General features: G+C 53.3%; 1 protein-coding gene across 1 annotated transcript in view; it reads right to left on the bottom strand.

Moving 5' to 3' along the window:
* Nucleotides 1–20074, bottom strand: part of DCTN4 (dynactin subunit 4) — a 60749-nt gene that overhangs the window by 31380 nt on the left and 9295 nt on the right. The window contains exons 5-8 of the mRNA XM_075343368.1: nucleotides 11749–11856; nucleotides 10761–10781; nucleotides 10530–10603; nucleotides 10222–10334 (exon numbers count right to left, since the gene is read on the bottom strand). Of these exons, the coding sequence (XP_075199483.1) occupies nucleotides 10222–10334; nucleotides 10530–10603; nucleotides 10761–10781; nucleotides 11749–11856 (316 nt within the window). The remainder of the gene's footprint in view (nucleotides 1–10221; nucleotides 10335–10529; nucleotides 10604–10760; nucleotides 10782–11748; nucleotides 11857–20074) is intronic.

Raw genomic sequence — 20074 nt, 5'->3', positions numbered from 1 at the left:
GGCTCGAAAGGGGGTTTCTGCAATACCGTGAGGACCAAGTTAAGGTCCCAGGGATCCAAGGGCCGCCGATAAGGCGGAATGATGTGAGACGCGCCCTGCATGAAAGTGCGGATCTGAGCCAGCCGGGCGAGACGCCGCTGGAACAGCACTGATAGAGCTGAGACTTGTCCCTTGAGAGAGTTGAGGGACAGTCCTAGCTGCAGACCGGACTGTAGAAAAGACAGAAGGGTCGGCAACGAGAATGGCCAAGGAGAATGGCCGGAAGAGCGACACCAGGACAGGAAAATTTTCCAAGTCCTGTGATAGATCTTGACGGAGGAAGACTTACGGGCCCGAGTCATAGTGGAGATGACTTCAGGAGGAATACCAGAAGCCGTCAAAATCCAGGACTCAAGAGCCACGCCGTCAATCTGAGTGCCGCAGAATTCGGGCGGAAAAACGGACCTTGCGAGAGCAGGTCTGGACAGTCCGGAAGATGCCACGGCATCTCCACGGACAGTTGGAGCAGGTCCGGATACCAAGCTCGCCTGGGCCAGTCCGGTGCAATGAGGATGACTCGACGACCCTCCATTCTGATCTTGCGCAGGACTCTGGGCAAGAGAGCTAGAGGGGGAAACACGTAGGACAGACGAAACTGGGACCAGTCTTGAACCAGAGCGTCCGCGGCGAAGGCCTGAGGATCGTGGGAGCGAGCCACGTAAACCGGAACCTTGTTGTTGTGACGGGATGCCATTAGGTCCACTTCCGGAGTGCCCCACTTGCGGCAGATTGACTGAAACACTGCCGGATGCAGGGACCACTCGCCACCGTCCACAGATTGACGGCTGAGATAATCTGCCTCCCAGTTTTCTACGCCAGGGATGTGGACTGCGGATATGGTGGACTTGGAGTCCTCCGCCCATTGAAGGATGCGTTGTACCTCCAACATTGCCAGGCGGCTGCGTGTCCCGCCTTGGTGATTGATGTAGGCAACCGCTGTCGCTTTGTCTGACTGGACTCGAATGTGCCTGCCCGCCAACAGGTGGTGAAAGGCTAGGAGAGCTAGAAGCACAGCTCTGGTTTCCAGCACATTGATTGAAAGGGCTGACTCGGACGGAGTCCAAGTGCCCTGTGCTCTGTGGTGGAGATGTACCGCTCCCCAGCCGGATAGGCTGGCATCCGTGGTGAGGATCACCCAGGACGGGGCCAGGAAGGAGCGCCCTTGGGACAGGGAGAGGGGTCGAAGCCACCACTGAAGAGAGCTCCTGGTCCGTGGCGACAGAGCCACTAACCTCTGTAAGGAGGAAGGCCGCTTGTCCCAACAGCGGAGAATGTCCAGCTGCAGAGGACGCAGATGGAACTGGGCAAAGGGAACCGCCTCCATGGAGGCCACCATTTGACCCAGCACCTGCATCAGGCGCCTGAGGGAATAACAACGGGGCCTCAGGAGAGAGCGCACCGCTAGCCGGAGAGACTGCTGTTTGATTAAGGGCAACTTCACAAGTGCCGGCAAAGTCTCGAACTGCATCCCTAGGTACGTGAGACTCTGGGTCGGAGTCAGAGTGGATTTGGGAAGATTGACAATCCACCCGAATTTGGCTAGGGTGGCGAGAGTGAGCGAAACACTCCGCTGACAGTCTGCGCTGGATGGACCCTTGACTAGAAGGTCGTCCAGGTAAGGAAGCACTGCTAACCCCTGGAGGTGCAGGACCGCAATCACTGCCGCCATGACCTTGGTGAATACCCGAGGGGCCGTGGCTAACCCGAAGGGGAGAGCCACGAATTGGAAATGATCCTCTCCTATCGCAAAACGTAACCAACGCTGATGTGACACTGCGATTGGCACATGTAGATAGGCATCTCTGATGTCGATGGACGCCAGGAAATCCCCTTGGGTCATAGAGGCAATGACTGATCGCAGAGACTCCATGCGAAAATGCCGCACCCGAACATGCTTGTTGAGAAGCTTGAGATCCAGGATGGGCCGGAAGGTACCGTCCTTTTTTGGAACTAGGAAGAGATTTGAGTAAAAACCTCTGAACCGTTCCTGAGCGGGAACTGGTACAATCACTCCGTTTGCCTGCAAGGACGCCACGGCCTGTGAGAAGGCGGCGGCCTTGGAGCAGGGGGGAGTTGAGAGAAAAAATCTGTTTGGCGGGCTGGAAGAGAATTCTATCCTGTAGCCGTGAGATATGATGTCTCTCACCCACTGATCGGAGACTTGCTTTAACCAAGCGGCGCCAAAGTGGGAGAGCCTGTCACCGACTAAGGACGTGGCTGGAGCGGGCCGAGAGTCATGAGGAAGCTGCCTTAGTGGCAGAACCTCCTGCGGTCTTCTGCGGACGCGCTTTTGAGCGCCAGTTGGATTTCTGATCCTTGGCTGAGTTAGCGGACGAGGCGGAAGGCTTAGAGGATGACCAGTTGGAGGAACGAAAGGAACGAAACCTCGATTGATTCCTACCCTGGGCGGGTTTCCTGGTCTTAGTTTGTGGCATGGAAGTACTCTTCCCGCCAGTAGCTTCTTTAATGATTTCATCCAGCTGTTCACCAAACAGCCGTGAACCAGCAAAAGGGAGTCCAGCAAGGTACTTCTTTGAAGAAGCATCTGCCTTCCACTCTCGAAGCCACAAAATCCTGCGGATAACAAGAGAATTAGCCGAAGCCACCGCAGTGCGGTGAGCAGCCTCCAGCATGGCAGACATGGCATAGGATGAAAAGGCTGAAGCCTGAGAAGTTAAGGCAACCATCTCAGGCATAGATTCCTTGGTGATGGAATGCATCTCCTCTAGAGAAGCAGAGATGGCTTTGAGAGCCCACACTGCTGCAAAAGTCGGGGAAAACGCGGCCCCCGCAGCTTCATACACAGATTTGGCCAGAAGGTCAATCTGACGGTCAGTGGAATCCTTAAGTGAGGTGCCGTCAGCCACTGATACAACGGTCCGGGCTGAGAGTCTAGACACCGGAGGGTCTACCTTTGGGGAGTGAGCCCACTCCTTGACCACCTCAGGTGGAAAGGGAAAACGGTCATCAGAACCACGCTTTGGGAAGCGTTTGTCAGGACAGGCCCTGGGATTGGTCACAGCGGCCTGAAATAAGAATTATTCTTACCGATAATTCGGTTTCTAGGACCTTCCACGACAGCATAGGAGGTTGTCTCTCCACGCCCTAATTGGGACAGGAAGTTCAAGAGGTTTAAAAGGACCCTCCCACCTCCCACAGCCAGTGTCTTACAAAGAATCCATAGCATATGAGAAGTACTACACATTCAGGAATATATGAATACATAGGGGAGGGAATTACCTGCTGTCGTGGAAGGTCCTAGAAACCGAATTATCGGTAAGAATAATTCTTATTTCTCTAGTCCCTTCCACGACAGCATAGGAGGAATACCAAGAATTGATACCTAGGGGGGGACCACAGCCTGCAGGACTTTCCTGCCAAAGGCCAAATCCCTGTTGGAATCCAGATCCAGACGATAATGCTTCGTGAAGGTATGGAGCGAAGACCACGTAGCCGCCTTGCAGATCTGCTCAGGGGAGGCCCCTGCCCGTTCGGCCCAGGAAGCAGAGGTAGCCCTGGTGGAGTGCGCCGTGAATCCAGTAGGTGGAGAGAGATGCTGAGCGAGGTATGCATCTCTAATTGCCCGCACAATCCAGTTGGCGACGGTACTCTTAGCCACCTTCTTGCCCTTATTGCGGCCAAAGGGCTGGATGAACAGGTTAGAATCAAGGCGCCAAGAAGCAGTAACCTCTAGGTAGTGCAACACTATCCAACGGACATCCAAAGAATGAAACACTTCCTCACCCGGAGTCCGAGGATTCTGACAGAATGAAGGCAGGACGATGGACTGCGAACGGTGAAAATCCGAAACCACCTTGGGAAGGAAGGAAGGGTCCAGCTGAAAAACAATGCTGTCATCTCTGATGGTCAGGTAAGGTTCCCTAACAGACAAAGCCTGAAGTTCGCCGACTCTGCGAGCAGATGTAATAGCCACAAAAAAAAGCAGTCTTGTGAGAAAGGGAACGAATGTTACAAGAGCACAGAGGTTCAAACGGAGACAGAGATAGTCCTGTAAGGACCACATTGAGATCCCAGCGAGGCGTCAGGACCCTCTGACGTGGACAGAGTCTACTAGCGGACACAAAGAACCGACGGATCCAACGATGATCTGCCAGAGCCGTGTCAAAGACTGCACTGAGTGCTGACACCTGAACTTTCAGGGTGCTAGGCCTAAGACCTAAGTCTAAACCACTCTGGAGAAAGTCCAGAATCTGCGCAATATTAGGCCGAAGAGGGTCAGGAGGCCGAGAACCACACCAGGAGGAAAATCTCTTCCAGATTTTGTTGTATATACTATTAGTCACAGGTTTACGGTTCTTCTGTAGCGTAGCCACAACTTTGTCAGAAAGTCCTTGGGCCTTCAGTGCCCGGGCCTCAGAAGCCAGGCAGCCAAGTTGAGTTTCTGGGGAGCCGGATGGAAAATCGGACCCTGTGACAGTAAGCTGGGGTCCGAACCTAAGAGGACTGGGCCGTCGATTCCTAGCGTCATGACCAGGCTGTACCAACTCCTCCGGGGCCACAGAGGGGCTACCAGTATAGTTGGGACCCCCTCGTCTCTGATCTTCCTCAGGGCCCGTGCGAGAAGAGGAAGAGGGGGGAACGCGTAAGCGAGGCGAAAGGACCAACTGTGGCAGAAACCGTCTACCCCTAACGCCTCGTCCCTTGGGTTCAGGGAGAAATATGTTGCGACCTTGCGATTCCCTGCCGAGGCAAAGAGGTCCACCTCTGGTGCACCCCACCTTGCCACTAGAGAGCAGAACACCGCCTGATCCAGGCTCCATTCCCCTGGATGAACATCCCGACGACTCAGGAAATCCGCCTGAAGATTGAGGGAGCCCTTCAGATGAACCGCAGAAAGGGAGAGCAGAGATTGTTCTGCCCATTGAAAGATTCGGGAGGATACTGACTTCAGGGCGCCTGAGCATGTACTGCCCTGATGGCGGAGATGTGCCACTGTCGTGACATTGTCTGAATATACCAGGACGTGAGAGTCCCGGACGAGGTCCTGAGCCGCAAGGAGGGCTTCCCTGACTGCCCTGAGCTCCCTGTAGTTGGAGGATTGGGAGCTGACTTAAGGACTCCAGACCCCTTGGAATGGGGAATTTGCCACCATTGCCCCCCATCCACGAAGGCTGGCATCTGTGGTCAGTGTAACCAGGGGTTTCTGAGTCCAGGCAACCCCCACCCGCAGGTTGGCGGGACTCAGCCACCAGAGAAGGGATGAGGAGACGGACTCCGAGAGGCGAAACCTTCTGTTTAGGGATGACGGGAGTCTGTCCCAATGTGTCAGGATATGATCCTGGAGACACCGAGAATGGGCCTGAGCCCACCTGACTGAAGGAATGCAGGATGTCATGGAACCCAGAGCTGACATAGCCGCTCGAAGCGTCGGGCGGGCCTGCCTGCGAAGCTTTGATATTTTGGCTAACAGAGCTATCCTGTGGCCCTCTGGGAGAAAAGATGCCTGTCTGTCGGAGTCCAGCAGCACTCCGAGAAACTGCCGAGTGGAGGAGGGGGTTAACTGTGATTTTTTGAGATTGGGAATCCATCCCAGAGACCGAAGGATTCCCAAAGACCTTTCCACATGGCTCCGGAGGGTTGGAGCAGATGGAGCCATGAGAAGAAAGTCGTCCAAATATGGAACCAGACAGATACCCTGCAATCTCATGAAGGCGACCACCTCTGCCATGATCTTGGAAAAGATCCTTGGAGCTGAGGAGATCCCGAAGGGAAGTACATTGAATTGAAAATGAAGTACTTCCTCCCCGTGAAGCACCGCAAACCTGAGGTATTGCCTGTGTCCCGGATGGACGGGTACATGGAAGTAGGCGTCTTTCAGATCTATAGAGGCCATCTGATGGTGTAGACCTATCAGGGGAATAGCTGATTTCACCGACTCCATCTTGAACCGCCGGTACCTGACCTGACGGTTTAGACGTTTTAAATTGATAATTATACGGACGTCGCCGGATGGCTTCTTGACCAGGAAGAGACGGGAGTAGTGTCCTACCCCTTCTTCCTGACTCGGGACTGGGGAAACGACCCCCGAGTGCACTAGCTCTATAATCTTTGTGTACAACAGAGCCTGTGAACCCGGCGACGCCAGCGCAGTGACTCGGAGACCCGGAAGAGGGGGGGAAAGGAATTCTATGAGAAGACCGTCCGAGATGATCTTCAGAACCCATTGGCAAGTGGTTATGGACTGCCACTGGGGAAGAAACGCTGAGAGTCTTCCCCCCACCCGAGCCGAGTCACTGTTTGTCCTGCTGAGGACGTTGCTGATTGGGAGGGATGAGGATGTTTCTCCCTCTACCTTTGGGATAGCTCCACCTGCCAGCCTTCCCTTTCCCTCTGGGCTGGGAGGCCTGAGGCATCGAGGGACGAAAGGACAGCTTCCTGTTAGGTCTAGGATCGGGCAAGGCCTTACGATCGGTCGCCTTGTCCAGGATATCATCCAGGGCAGGCCCAAACACTAAATCTCCTTTAAACGGAAGTGAACAAAGCCTCATTTTGGAGGTGGAGTCTCCGCTCCAGGCCTTAAGCCAGAGGGCACGTCGGGCAGAGTTAGACAGCACCGAGGTCCTGGCTGCCAGGCGGACAGATTCCACCAAGGTATCTGCCAGAAAACAGGAAGCCTTCCTAAGCAAGGGAAGGGATTCCAGTAATTCCTCCCTAGGGGTCCCTTGGGAAATATGAGCCTCCAACTGGTCTAACCACCTAATTAGGGACCTGGATACGCAGGTGGAGGCAATGTTGGCTTGAATAGAGGAAGACGATGCCTCCCAGGACCGCTTCATCAGGCCCTCTACCTTCCTATCCATCTGATCCTTCAGTTGGGAAGTATCCTCAAAGGGAAGAGCCGTTTGCTTAGCTACCCTAGCCACCTGAACGTCTACTCTTGGGACCTCCCAATGCAGTCCCGAAGGTTCCAGAGGAAACCGGCGTCTAAAGGTCACTCCGTACCCGCCTCTCAGGACATTCCCATTCCTGAGAGACAATATCCAAAACATTGGCATGAACTGGGAATCCCAACTGTTTGACTGACTTCAGGCCAGTAAAGATTTCGTCCTGGATTGAAGGAAGAGACTGCACTTCTTCCAAACCCATAGTGCTCCTAACTGCCCCAATAAGATCCCCCAACTCTTCTGAGTGAAATAGAAAGGACTGGTCAGACCCCCCAGATGGAAATCCTTCATCAGGACCCTCAGAGGTGGAATCAGCGTCCTCCTGATCAGATGGGGTCGACTGGAGTCTCCTCTTTTTTGGAGGAGAGGGTCCAGGAGCAGGGCCAGGAGCAGGGTCAGGAGCAGGGCCAGGAACAGGAAGGGAGGCCAGAGAGGCCCTAATCTCCTGTTTCATCATGGACCGCAACTCATCTATCAGAGATGGTTGTTCGGCCCTAATAATCTGGTCCGTACATTGCTGGCAAAGCTTTTTATCCCATACTGCAGGGAGCTTCTTTATACAGATAGGACATTTTTTAATTTTTTCCACTCTGTCAGGTCTATCAGGCTTATCGGACTTGTCAGTTTTTTCTGACTTCTCAGGCTTCTCTGATTTTTCATTTCTGTCAGTTTTCTTGGTGGCCTTGTCCTCCTAGAAAACACAGACCATAGAGCCATAAATCATCTGATGAGACCTATGTCCGAGGGACCATTCCCCTCCATACTCACAGTAGCAGGGGGCACACTGGGTTCTGCAGATGCAGCTGCAGCGGAAGACATGACAGGGAGCACGGTTGCTTACCATGATCTGATGTCTTCGTGGCAGCCCTTATGCAAAAGGGCCTGCCCCCCCAGTGACGGTGCACGTTCCCCGCCTCCCGCATCCGGTCCTGGGCAGGCCGTGTCACCGTCGGCGTGCCTCCACGCTGCCTCCGCAAACCGGAAGCGCTCGACCGGAAGTCCGCAAGACCGGAAGTCCCGCCCCCGGGAACACTTCCGGATCGCTCCGGCAGCGTGCATGCGGGAAGCGGCCGGCGGCTCAGGGAGGACGCCGGCCGGGGAGCTCAACAGCCTGCATCACCCCTCAGGAGGATCCGGAAGGCTGGAGCAGCGGTCCCCCACAGCGTGAGGGAACAGCAAGGGAGGAGCGGTGAAGGCCCGACCGATGCTGTCCGGCTTAAGGTAACAGGGGAAGAAGGAAAAAGAAAAAAAAAAATTATATACTGTAGTTCGCCGGCCACCACAGCATAGGAGAAAAACAAAACCTCTCCATGCCCCATGGGGACAGGAAAGACACTGGCTGTGGGAGGTGGGAGGGTCCTTTTAAACCTCTTGAACTTCCTGTCCCAATTAGGGCGTGGAGAGACAACCTCCTATGCTGTCGTGGAAGGGACTAGAGAAAACTGGAGTGGTTAAAGAACACACTCTTCACTCTCTTAGGCGAGGTAAACTGGTGCTTTTCTGGCAGAGAGGGTTGCTCCTCTGATACTGGCGGATTGAGATCCAGTACAGAATTAATGGAAGCAATCAAGTCACGAAATTCTGAGTCACCCTCGGAAGGAGCAATGGGGCACATGGAGTTAGCCTCCGAGCCCCCTGTATAGGCATCCTCCTCATCCCGCGAGTCCTCAGCCCTTGAATCAGAGCCACGGGATGAGGAGGGAGAGGGAACCGTGCGGAGCCTCTTAGACGGACGGGGTCCGTGCCCTGATGATGAATCCTCTGTGAGCTCCAGTCCTAAAGGCCCCTTAGCAAGAGCATTAGAGGCACCCTGTGAAGGGGGCTGATGCATATTCATCAAAGTCCTGGACAGAAGTCCCATGGACTCAGCAAATTACTGGAAGATAGACCTGGAAAAGGACTCTACCCAGGCCGGGGGTTCAGCCACATGTGCAGGAGCAGCCTGAGAGACCACTGGGAGTGAGACCTCAGGCCGTGGCACCTCCAAGTTAGAGCAGACCTCACAATGTGGATAGGTGCTCACTTCAGGCAGCGGAAGCTTACATGCAGCACATACAGCATAAAGCTTTGGAGCCTTGCTCCTTGTGTGAGACATGCTGCCTGAGTGGGGGGGAACAGCCTCCACAAAGGGAATGAATCCCAGGGAGAATACAGCAGAGGTCCACAACCGGAGACCGGCTGTGGCTTACCAGACCGCTGAGCGCGGTGTTGTGTGCCCTCCAGATCCCGAAGCCCGGTCCCCCAGTCGCAGCACCTCAGCAGAGATGCAGAATGCAGGATGTCCCAGAGCAGAGTGAACTCTGCCTGAGAAATGGCCGCCGGAGCGAAGAGAGGGGGCGGGACTAGGGGGCGTTCCTATAAAAGAGCGGGAACTGGAGGGCTATAGAGACCTGCAGGGAAGGAGGGATGCCCCAGCAGTGGGGAGTGTCCCTCCCCTGTGTAGAACGGCCGCCGGGAGGAGCCGAACCTGTCCCTCTGCATGAGTGACATGCGAGAGCAGGAAAATGAAACTAGGCCTCCGGCGAAGCCGGGGCCTAAATTTAAGCGGCGAGGCCGACAAGCAGGCACCATCGGTGCGGTTCTCAGGCAAAAGCTAGAGAACCCGCCGGAAAAGTTAAAACAATCACATACAGCATACTCTCCCCTTACAATAAAGAACCGGGAACCCCAACATAAACGTCTCAGGTACTTAGCTGCTGAGACGCAGGGCCATGTCCCTGGGGATGAGTGCTCCGGCACAACAGAATCCTCAAGGGGCTGTGGATGGAGACCGGACTCCTGCCAGGCATGGAGACCGTGCTGGCTCCCACTTCAAGCCAGAGCCCAGAAGGGATGGTGAAGGAGCGCGGCACGTAAGGCTGCAGCCTTGTAAATCAACCTTAACAACACCGCCGACACAGTGGGGTGAGAAGGGACATGCCGGGAGTCCAGACATGGACCCGCTTTTCTTCAAACTCTTTCCAAAAGTCAAACAAATCAGATGAGAATGCATGTGTGGATGTATGCCTCCTGACACAAAGCAATAAACTGGCTAGGACTGGCTACCAGGGGGTGTATAAGCTCAGAGGGAGGAGCTACACTTTTAAGTGTAGTACTTTGTGTGTCCTCCGGAGGCAGAAGCTAAACACCCATGGTCTGGGTCTCCAAAGGAACGATAAAGAAAACAACATAAGCCGGTCTTATATTCGGAGAAACACTGCGCCTGGCCGGGGTACATGGATGGGTCTTTAGATTCTCAACAAATAATAAAATAAAAAATGGCGGTCGGCCCTGTCACCTTCTGTTAGGTTGATGGGTCGGGTGTAGTAGTCCTCGGGTAATGGCTCCACCTCCTCGAGCGCCTGCGCAGGTTCAATCTTTATCTCCTTCTGGTCTTCTCCTTCTTTCAGTCTGGAAATACAAGGTGTTATATGTCAGCATCAGCCCAATGTAACGCCGCTCACCTTGTGCTGCCTTATTGGGGAGCTACTGTTTATATACACACCTACAAAGAGGAGCTGCAGTGTAAAGCACAGCACAAGACTTGGCGCACTTATGTAACATGTATAGGGCTTCTAACCTTTAACTGATGGCTAATGTACTTACGTCAGTCCAGCCAGTGGGGTAATGGGGACTCCGGGTCGCTGACGCTGTAGCCTTGTACCCCGGCCGTACTTGTCCTGTAGAATATTGAATGTTCTGTTAGCAAAGCAAAAAATGGTGCAACGACAATACCGGGCAAGAGAAGCAGTGAGCCGTGCAATACAATATTAGGCGTCATGGGGTGCGGTTACGATGATGGATGGGGAGCGGTAATGACGGAGGCCGTGGACTTACCGCTACATGAATAGTGTGTTGCTGATCCCAATATTATCCAGCAGAAAGCAATCAAGGTAAAAACAAGAGAGCGACATCGGGTTACACAGTAGTCTGTATTCTGCTGTACACACATAGCATGCCTGGGTGGTAACCGGCCTACAAGGGATTCCTGGGGTGCACGATCCTGACAGCGAGTGGATAAGGAGAGTTTTCCCACTAGCTTACTGCAAAAATCCACTTCTTGGGATTAGAGCAACCAGAGCTGCAGTGTAAAGCATGGTGATACGGTTGCCGTGTAAACCTCATAAAATAGGTGGTACCATTAGATGTACCACAATAAATGATACTTTTGGGCTGCGGTGAATGATAATAGCTGTCAAAATGTATTTTCTAAGCTCCTGAAGAGGTTATCAGCAGCTATCTACATTGAGGGGAGTCAGTCCTCTAAATAGGTGCTGGAGCGCCCACATCCCTGAGCTTTGTTACAGCACTAAGATACTGTTCCTGGTAAATTACAGAAGGCCATCCACTGCGGTTTCTACAGTCTGGATAAGAAAAGGGGTCCTGAACATTAAGACCCCCCCCACCGACACTTTGCCATGGATATGCCCTAATGATGCTACCCTAAAAATACAATGTTTAGTGCACGCTGTTCTTCCCTTCCACACAGGGATAACTAGAAAACCAGAGAAAGAACCTCTCTACGATGCACAGTCCCTCAGTCCCTGTTATTCAATCATTCTGCCAGCACTATAAGTGCTGGATGTTCTCAGCATGAATTGCTCCAGTCCTTCCTAAGCTGAAAGCGCTTATCTCTTCTGCAGCCCGTCTCTTTGCTCCCCCTTTCCCATTTGTTACATACTCGCCGGACGTTCTGAAGCTCGTCTGGCAGATCTTTGGGGCGATCATTCAGATACAGAACCAGATTTTTAAATAAAGTGGCAGATTTATCCAGGAGACTGGTTGTCAGGCTTTGCAGGGGCTGACTACGTAATGTGGCACTTACCGAAAAAGCCAGGGGCATGTAGTTCCTACGCCGCACCAGCTTCTTGCGGTCACGCTCGATCTTCTCCTTCTGTGCGAGCTGCTGGTAATACTCCAACAGTTTGTTAATCTGGAGAAGAAGGGAATTTTGTTTACTTACCGTAAATTCCTTTTCTTCTAGCTCCAATTGGGAGACCCAGACAATTGGGTGTATAGCTATTGCCTCTGGAGGCCACACAAAGTATTACACTTAAAAGTGTAAGGCCCCTCCCCTTCTGGCTATACACCCCCAGTGGGATCACTGGCTCACCAGTTTTAGTGCCAAAGCAAGAAGGAGGAAAGCCAATAACTGGTTTAAAGACCAATTCAATCCGAGGAAACATCGGAGAACTGAACCATACCACATGAACAACATGTGTACCCGAAAAAACAGAAAAACCCCGAGAAAACAGGGCGGGTGCTGGGTCTCCCAATTGGAGCTAGAAGAAAAGGAATTTACGGTAAGTAAACAAAATTCCCTTCTTCTTTGTCGCTCCATTGGGAGACCCAGACAATTGGGATGTCCAAAAGCAATCCCTGGGTGGGTAAAAGAATACCTCATGATAGGGCCGTCAAACGGCCCTCTCCTACAGGTGGCCAACCGCCGCCTGAATGACTTATCTACCTAGGCTGGCGTCTGCCGAAGCGTAGGTATGCATCTGATAATGCTTGGTAAAAGTAAGTAGACTCGACCAGGTGGGTGCCTGACACACCTGCTGAGCCGTAGCCTGGTGCCGTAATGCCCAGGATGCACCCACGGCTCTGGTAGAATGGGCCTTCGGCCTTGAGAGAACCAGAAGCCCAGTAGAACTGTAGGTTTCAAGAATTGGTTCCTCGAGCCCCCGAGCAAGGGTGGATCTGGAAGCTTGCGACTGTTTACGCCGACCAGCGACAAGGACAAAGAGTGCATCCGGGTGGCGCAGGAGCGCCATGCGGGAAGTAGAACCTGAGTGCTCTCACCAGAACCAACAGATGCAAATCTTTCTGAAATTGATGGACTGGACGAGGACACAAAGAAGGTGAGGTGATATCCTGATTGATATGAAAATGGGATACCACCTTAGGGAGAAATTCCGGAACCGGACGCAGAACTACCCTGTCCTGGTGAAGGACCAGGAAGGGAGTTTGTATGAGAGCGTTGCTAGCTCGGAAACTCTCCTAAGAGACGAGACCGTTACTAGAAGGCCACTTCCCGTGAAAAACGGGAAGGGAGACATCCTTCAAAGGCTCGAAAGGCGGCATCTGGAGAGCAATTAGAACCTTGTTCAGATCTCAGGGCTCTAACGGCCGCTTGTACGGAGTGCTGAGAAGACAAACTCCCCGTAGGAACGTGCGTACCTGAGGAAGTCGTCGTTTCTGAAAAAATACAGATAGCGCCGAGACTTGTCCCTAAAGGGAACTGAGCGACAACCCATTTTCCTACCTAGATTGCAGGAAGGAAGGAAACATAGACGATGCAACCGGCCAGGGAGAAACACCCTGCGCCGAGCACCGAGATAAGAACATCTTCCACGTCCTGTGGTCAATCTTGGCGGACGTTGGTATGCTAGCCTGTCTCATGGTGGCAACCACGTCCTGAGGTAATCCTGACGACAGTAGGTTCCAGGACTCAATGCCACACCATCCGGTTGAGGGCCGTAGAATTCAAATGGAAGAATGGCCCTTGAGACAGCCAGTCTGATTGGTCTGGTAGTGCCCCCGGTTAGCCTACCGTGAGGCACCACAGAACCGAGTACCACAACATCCTCGGCCAATTTGTAGCGACGAGGATGGCGCGGCCGCAGTCGGTCTTGATCTAGCGCAGTACTCTGGGCAACAATGCCAGAGGTGGCACCTAAGGTAGCTGGAACTGCGACCAATGCTGAACTAAGGCGTTTGCCGCCAGAGCTCGATGATTGTGAAACCGTGCCATGAAGCTGGCACATTGTTGTTGTGCCGTGACGCCATTAGATCGACGTCCGGCCTCTGTCAGCGGCGCCAGATCTCCTGAAACCCGTCCGGGTGAGGAGACCATACTCTTTCGGCCACACCTCAGCGACTTAGGAAGTCAGCTTCCTAGTTTCCACACTTGGGATGTGAATTGTGGATATGGTGGATGCCGTGTCTTCCACCCACATCAGAACCTGCCGGACTTCCTGAAGGCTTGCCGGTTGCGCGTTCTTCCTTGGTGGTTGATGTATGCCACCGCTGTGGAGCTGTCCGACTGAAGTCGGATATGCTTGCTTTCCAGCCGCTGTTGGAAGGATTGTAGGGCAAGATACACTGCTCTGTGTTCAAGAACATTGATCTGAAGAGTGGACTCTTGCTGAGTCCACGTACCCTGAGCGCTGTAGTGGAGAAAAACTGCTCCCCACCCTGATAGACTCGCCTCTGTCGTAACTATCGCCCAGGACGGGGATAGGAAGGACCTTCTTTTTGACCAAGAGGTGAGAAGAAGCCACCACCGAAGAGATTCCTTGGCCGCCTGAGAAAGAACGACGACTCTGTTGAGGAACGTCGACTCCTCGTCCCATTGGCGGAGAATGTCCCATTGTAGTGGACGCAGTAAAACTGCGCAAAAGGAACTGCCTCCATTGCTACCATCTTACGTAGGAAGTGCATGAGGCGTCTCAATGTGTGCGACTGGTTCTTAAAGAAGAGCTTGCAGCCCGTAGTGAATGCTGTTTGTCTAGCGGCAGCTTCACTATCGCTGAGAGAGTAAGAAACTCTATGCCTAGATATGTTATCGATAGGGTCGGGGTCGGATCTGACTTTAAAAAGTTGATGATCCACCCAAAACTCTAGAGAGTCTCCAGCGCAACGTTCGGGCAGTGTTGGCATGTTTCCTAAGAGAGTGCCTTGACAAGTAGATCGTCTAAATACGGGACCACAGAGTGACCCTGAGAGTGCAGGACTGTGACTACTGCTGCCCTGACCTTGGCGAAGACCAGTTGGACTGTCGCTAGCCGGACGGTAGAGCTACGAACAGAGGGTGTTCGTCTCCTATAACGAAGCGTAGAAACGCTAGTGCTCTGGATCAATCGGCACGTGTGGATAAGCATCCTTGATGCCTAATGATGCTAGGAAATATCCTTGGGACCTTGAGGCGATGACATGGCGGAGGGATTCCATCCGGAACCGCCTGGTGTCCACGAGCTTGCTGAGCATTTTTAGATCCAGAACGGGACGGAACGGCCCGTTGTTATAGGTACCGCAAAGAATTTGGGGTAAAAACCGTGACCTTGTTCCTGAAGAGGAACGGGGGTCATCACTCTTTCTGCCTGTAGAGTGCACCCTGTTTGCAGAAGAGCAGCGGCCCGGCCGGGAGGTGGAGAAATTCTGAAGAATCGAGTTGGAGGACGAGAAGTGAGCTCTATCCTGTACCCGTGAGACAGAATGTCTCACACTCAATGGTCATTGACCTATGGCCGCTAAATATCGCCAAGGCGGGAGAGCCTGCTACCGACCGAGGCCGCAAGTCATGAGGAAGCCGCCTTGGAAGCGGGTTTTCAGACTGTCGCTTTTTTGGGCGAGACTGAGACCGCTAAGAATCTTAGCTCCTCTGATCCTTTTGAGTCCACATTGGACGAGGAAAAATGGGACCTGCCCGAGCCTCGAAAAGGCCGAAAACCCCGACTGCCTCTTGCTCTGTTGGGGTTTGTTGTGTCCGGGCTGAGGAAAGGATGAATCCTTACCCCTGGACTGTTTGATGGTTACATCCAACGCTCACCAAACAGTCGGTCAGCAGAAAAAGGCAACTGGTTAGGCAACCTTTTTTGGAAGCAGACCAGGCTCTGCTTAAAAACACGGAGTAGCGGAGGCTACCGCCGCACGGTTCGCAGAGTCCAGGACAACCTGAATCGCGTAAGAAACAAATGCAGACATTTGAGAGGTTAAGGATGCCACCTGCGGCACAGATGTACGTGTAACCGTGTCAATCTGTGTAAGACAAGCTGAAATAGCTTGGAGTGCCCCAAGGGAGAGAATGTCGGAGCCAACGGTGCGCCGACAGCCTCATAGATGGCTTTCGACCAGAAATCCATCTGTCTGTCAGTGGTATCTTTGAGTTTGCAGTTCCATCTCCCACTGCAACTATGGATCTAGTTACAAGCCTGGAGATTGGAGGATGCCGCTCGGGACATTGGGTCCAGTCCTTGACCAAGTCAGGGGACAGGGATACCGTGTATCCTAAGCCGTTTGGAGAAGCGCATATCTGGATAAGCGTGGTGTTCCTGGACTGCCTCTCTGAAGGCAGAGTGGTCCAGAAAAATACGTGAAGCTGACTCCTCCACTGGAGGAGCTGTGAGAAATAACCCACATTCTATAGATGGACGCTATAAGATTATTTACTATGGCGTCACAATCAGGTGTATCCAGATTGAGAGCGGTCTCAGGATCAAAATCCTGAGCCGCTACTTCCGCCTCATTACACAGCGAGTCCTTCTGTTAGGACCCTGATGAAACCGAGGCCGCTCATAGCGAGCCCACTTAGGCTGTCTGGGACTGACGTCCGTGCAGAGCCGTGACTCTGGGATGCGTGTGACATTCCCGGAGCTGTTAGTTATTCACACTGAGGGGGGCCATGGATCAATGATTCAACAGTGCCCATATTGTGAGAGACATGTCCGGACTGCTAGGCTTCTAGTATCATAGCCATAGTCTCAGAAAAACTGTCAGTAAATACTGCAGACACCGTCCTCATCCCCTGGCCATTAGTGCATACAATGGGAGTCTATGTACCTGCCGGCCGTATAGCCGTACATGCTGTACCAGCTGTATAGAAAAACATGTGGTTCTGCACCTTTGTTTTACACAGAGAATATGCTGATAACTCCTCCGCATAATCCAGGAGGGTATATACAACGTGCGACCAAACAGTGCAATGTATATAGTACAAGCATATGTATAAGTGCACTTCTGCACTAGTGGGGTTAGCACCACAGGTGCTGCTTAACGCCTGTTACAGCGATTGTGTGACTATCAGAATGCCAGGGTCTTCCACACTTGTCTCTGTATCGTACAGAAACTGACACTAATGGCTGCCGGTGTCCTTGTAGAGAAGGAAGCCGTGGGCGTGCCTGAGAAAGTGCGGGAATCCGGATTCACAGTGCACACAGTGAGAGGGGTGGAGTATGCAAAACATACTCCAGCTCTCAGCTCTGCTCTATGCAGCGTCACGCCCCTACCCTGACTGTCAGGGCTGTGGGCGGTAACGAAGGGAGACTAGGCCCAGAAGCCGGGGACTCGAGTTAACAGCGCGGCCGCCGTAAAAGCGCGGGCCGCGCTGAAGTCCCCGGCGCACCACAAGTGCCAGCCGCGCCGCAGTTCCAGCGGCCGGCGCGACCGATTCATAGAAGTGGCCAGCGTCCCGCCCCTCTCCTGACTGGCAGGTCTGGGGGCGGGAACGAACGGAAGCAGGCCGCAAAAGCCGGGGACTCTAGTTATCAGCGCGGCCGCCGTAAAAGCGCGGGCCGCGCTGAAGTCCCCGGCGCACCACAAGTGCCAGCCGCGCCGCTGCCAGCGGCCGGCGCGACCGATTCCTGGAAGTGGCCAGCGTCCCGCCCCTCTCCTGACTGGCAGGTCTGGGGGCGGGAACGAACGGAAGCAGGCCGCAAAAGCCGGGGACTCTATTATCAGCGCGGCCGCCGTAAAAGCGCAGGCCGCGCTGAAGTCCCCGGCGCACTACAAGTGCCAGCCGCGCCGCAGTCCCAGCGGCCGGCGCGACCAATTCCCATAAGTGAGCCTGCTTCAGCAAAGCTGAATGAGGCCATGGCACAGGCGCCGCAGCGCTGATGTCCCCCGGCGCACTACAACACCCAGCATGCTGCGGTGTGAGCGCCAAATGCACGGGGACACAGAGTACCTTGAGGAAGCAGGGCCATGTCCCTGATGTACTCCGCTCCATCCAGCATCTTCTCCAGGGGCTGTAGATGGAGCACGGTCTCAGTGCCTGGAGACCGGTAAATCCCACTTCACCCAGAGCCCTGTAAAAAGGGATGGGGAAGGAATCAGCATGTGGGCTCCTGCCGCCGTACCCGCAATGGGTACCTCAACCTTACAAACACCTCCGACATACAGTGGGGTGAGAAGGGAGCATGCTGGGGACACTATATGTGTCCTCTTTTCTTCCATCCGACATAGTCAGCAGCTGCTGCTGACTAAAAAGTGGAGCTATGCGTGGATGTGTTGCCTCCTTCGCACAAAGCACAAAACTGGTGAGCCAGTGATCCCACTGGGGGTGTATAGCCAGAAGGGGAGGGGCCTTACACTTTTAAGTGTAATACTTTGTGTGGCCTCCAGAGGCAATAGCTATACACCCAATTGTCTGGGTCTCCCAATGGAGCGACAAAGAAATAAAAGGCAACATTTTAGGAGAGCGGAGGAGCATACGGGACGCACAGAGAACGGCAGTTCTGAACTATTTAGATGACATTTTTTAGGACCGGATCCTCCGTAGACGTGCACACTTATCGGGGGTACGCGGTGCTACACTGGGGTGAAGCTGGCCACACTCATCATCTGAGTATCAATATCTCTACTTGCTGTAAGTGAATGAAAACCGTCTAATTCATGTCGAGGCTGAAAACCTTTTTGAATGACATCAAACTCAGGATATCAGGGTGGCTCGAATTCAGCGACCCCTAAAAACGTCCCTAATGTCACTGGGGGTAATAATACAGATGTCCAGCCTCCAGCAATATTAGAGCTTATTATCCTCAGTCTGCAAATGGAAAATAAAGCTCAATTTGTCTCTTTAAAAGGCTGAATAAAAGGTTAATCCTAAAATATTAACGTTATCCCCCATCCACAGGATAGAGGATAACTCGCTGATGGGTGGGCGCCCACCAATCCCAAGAACCTGGGCTCCACAGCCGTGTATAGAATGGGCCGGAGTTGTGCATGTTCGGCCTCTTCTCCATTCATTGTCTATATCCGGGGTCCTCATCCTTTGCTTGAGAGGCCACATGTGGCTCGTGGCCTTAAGATGTGTGGCTCAAGTATACTGCCCGGTAAGGTAGGATGGCACAAAGTCTCAATGGGATTTCTGCGGGAAAGCATTTGGCTGTCATTAGCGATGAGCGAGCACTACTATGCTGAGAATCACAATGAGGAGTCTTACGCTCAGATGGGCACTACCATGCTAGGGTACTCGGTACTTGTAATCAGCAGGTCAGACGCCTGGATGGGTGTAGCGCCCCTGAAGCCATCAGGAGCTACAGGGAACTGCATTCTGTCAAAGATGCAGGGACTACCCCAGGGACCCAGAAGACCAGTGCCGGTAACACCAAAACATTCATTTTAATCCGTTTTCCCCCCAGAGACTGGTGACAGGCAAGGGTTGGACCCAATGGGTGGCCACTTAGGGGTGGAACCGATCCAGTCCACTGGACAACAACCAGGGAGGTGGGGTCAGACAGTCAGTAAGTAGAAGTGAAAGGAGATGGACATAACCGTACTGACGAGAGTGTGTAACTGTGACCTGTCAGGCGCAGGCGTGTGGTTTCCGGAGGAGTACTCTCGGAACCATAACACCGGCGGGGTGCAGAGCCCTAGGTCAGGAAAATGCTCCAGGCAGACCTGATAATATCGGTGAGGGGACCATCTAGGACCTCACCGACCGAAAAGTTCGGGGCACAGTAGCAACGGGAGAACCTGGGAATGGGAACGGAGATGTACCCCAGCAGGGTTCAAGCTACCTGCCGTATGGACTAAGACTGAAAGACAACCAGGAGGAGACCCCCTGACGCTTCAAGCCACGGGAACCCACCAACCAGAGACAGGTGCAGGGGACAGAAGCCACCAGGTCACCACACCGGCACTGGCACTAAGGGCAGAGTGGTGAGGACCAACCTCCATCAGTGAGTAAAGAACCAGGTACACTGCAATCCCTTGTGTGGTCTACCTTCTTTCCAAGCCCCAGCGTTATTAATGGACATAACCAACAACCACCATCACCTACCCCCTGGGGCCTGGCCCTATTTGCAGAGGGTTGCTACATCCAGGCTGCCATTAACACCAGCTCCAGCAGTGAGACTGTGCAGAGGCGGCTCCATCCATATAGCCGCATACCGCAAGTGGCGTCTTGACAAAAACTTTATTAAACATCCCCTGTAAATGACTCCCTTTTTAAAAGCGACCCCCCAGGGTCACGGAACCGGGCAGCGGCCATTACACCCGTGACACATTCTCCAACGAAACCAGTCCCGGGACAGAGTACCCCATAGCCCTGGGGTGCGACAATGGCTCGAGTCGTGTACCCGAGTATAATGGAAGTCAATGGGGGACTCAAGCATTTTTCCCGATCTTGCCATTAACTTCTAATATAATAT

Source organism: Anomaloglossus baeobatrachus, chromosome 4 (genome assembly GCF_048569485.1).
Source record: "Anomaloglossus baeobatrachus isolate aAnoBae1 chromosome 4, aAnoBae1.hap1, whole genome shotgun sequence".
NCBI lineage: Eukaryota > Metazoa > Chordata > Amphibia > Anura > Aromobatidae > Anomaloglossus > Anomaloglossus baeobatrachus.
Note: the sequence above shows the minus strand (reverse complement) of the source record. Positions and strands in the feature narration are given on the sequence as shown.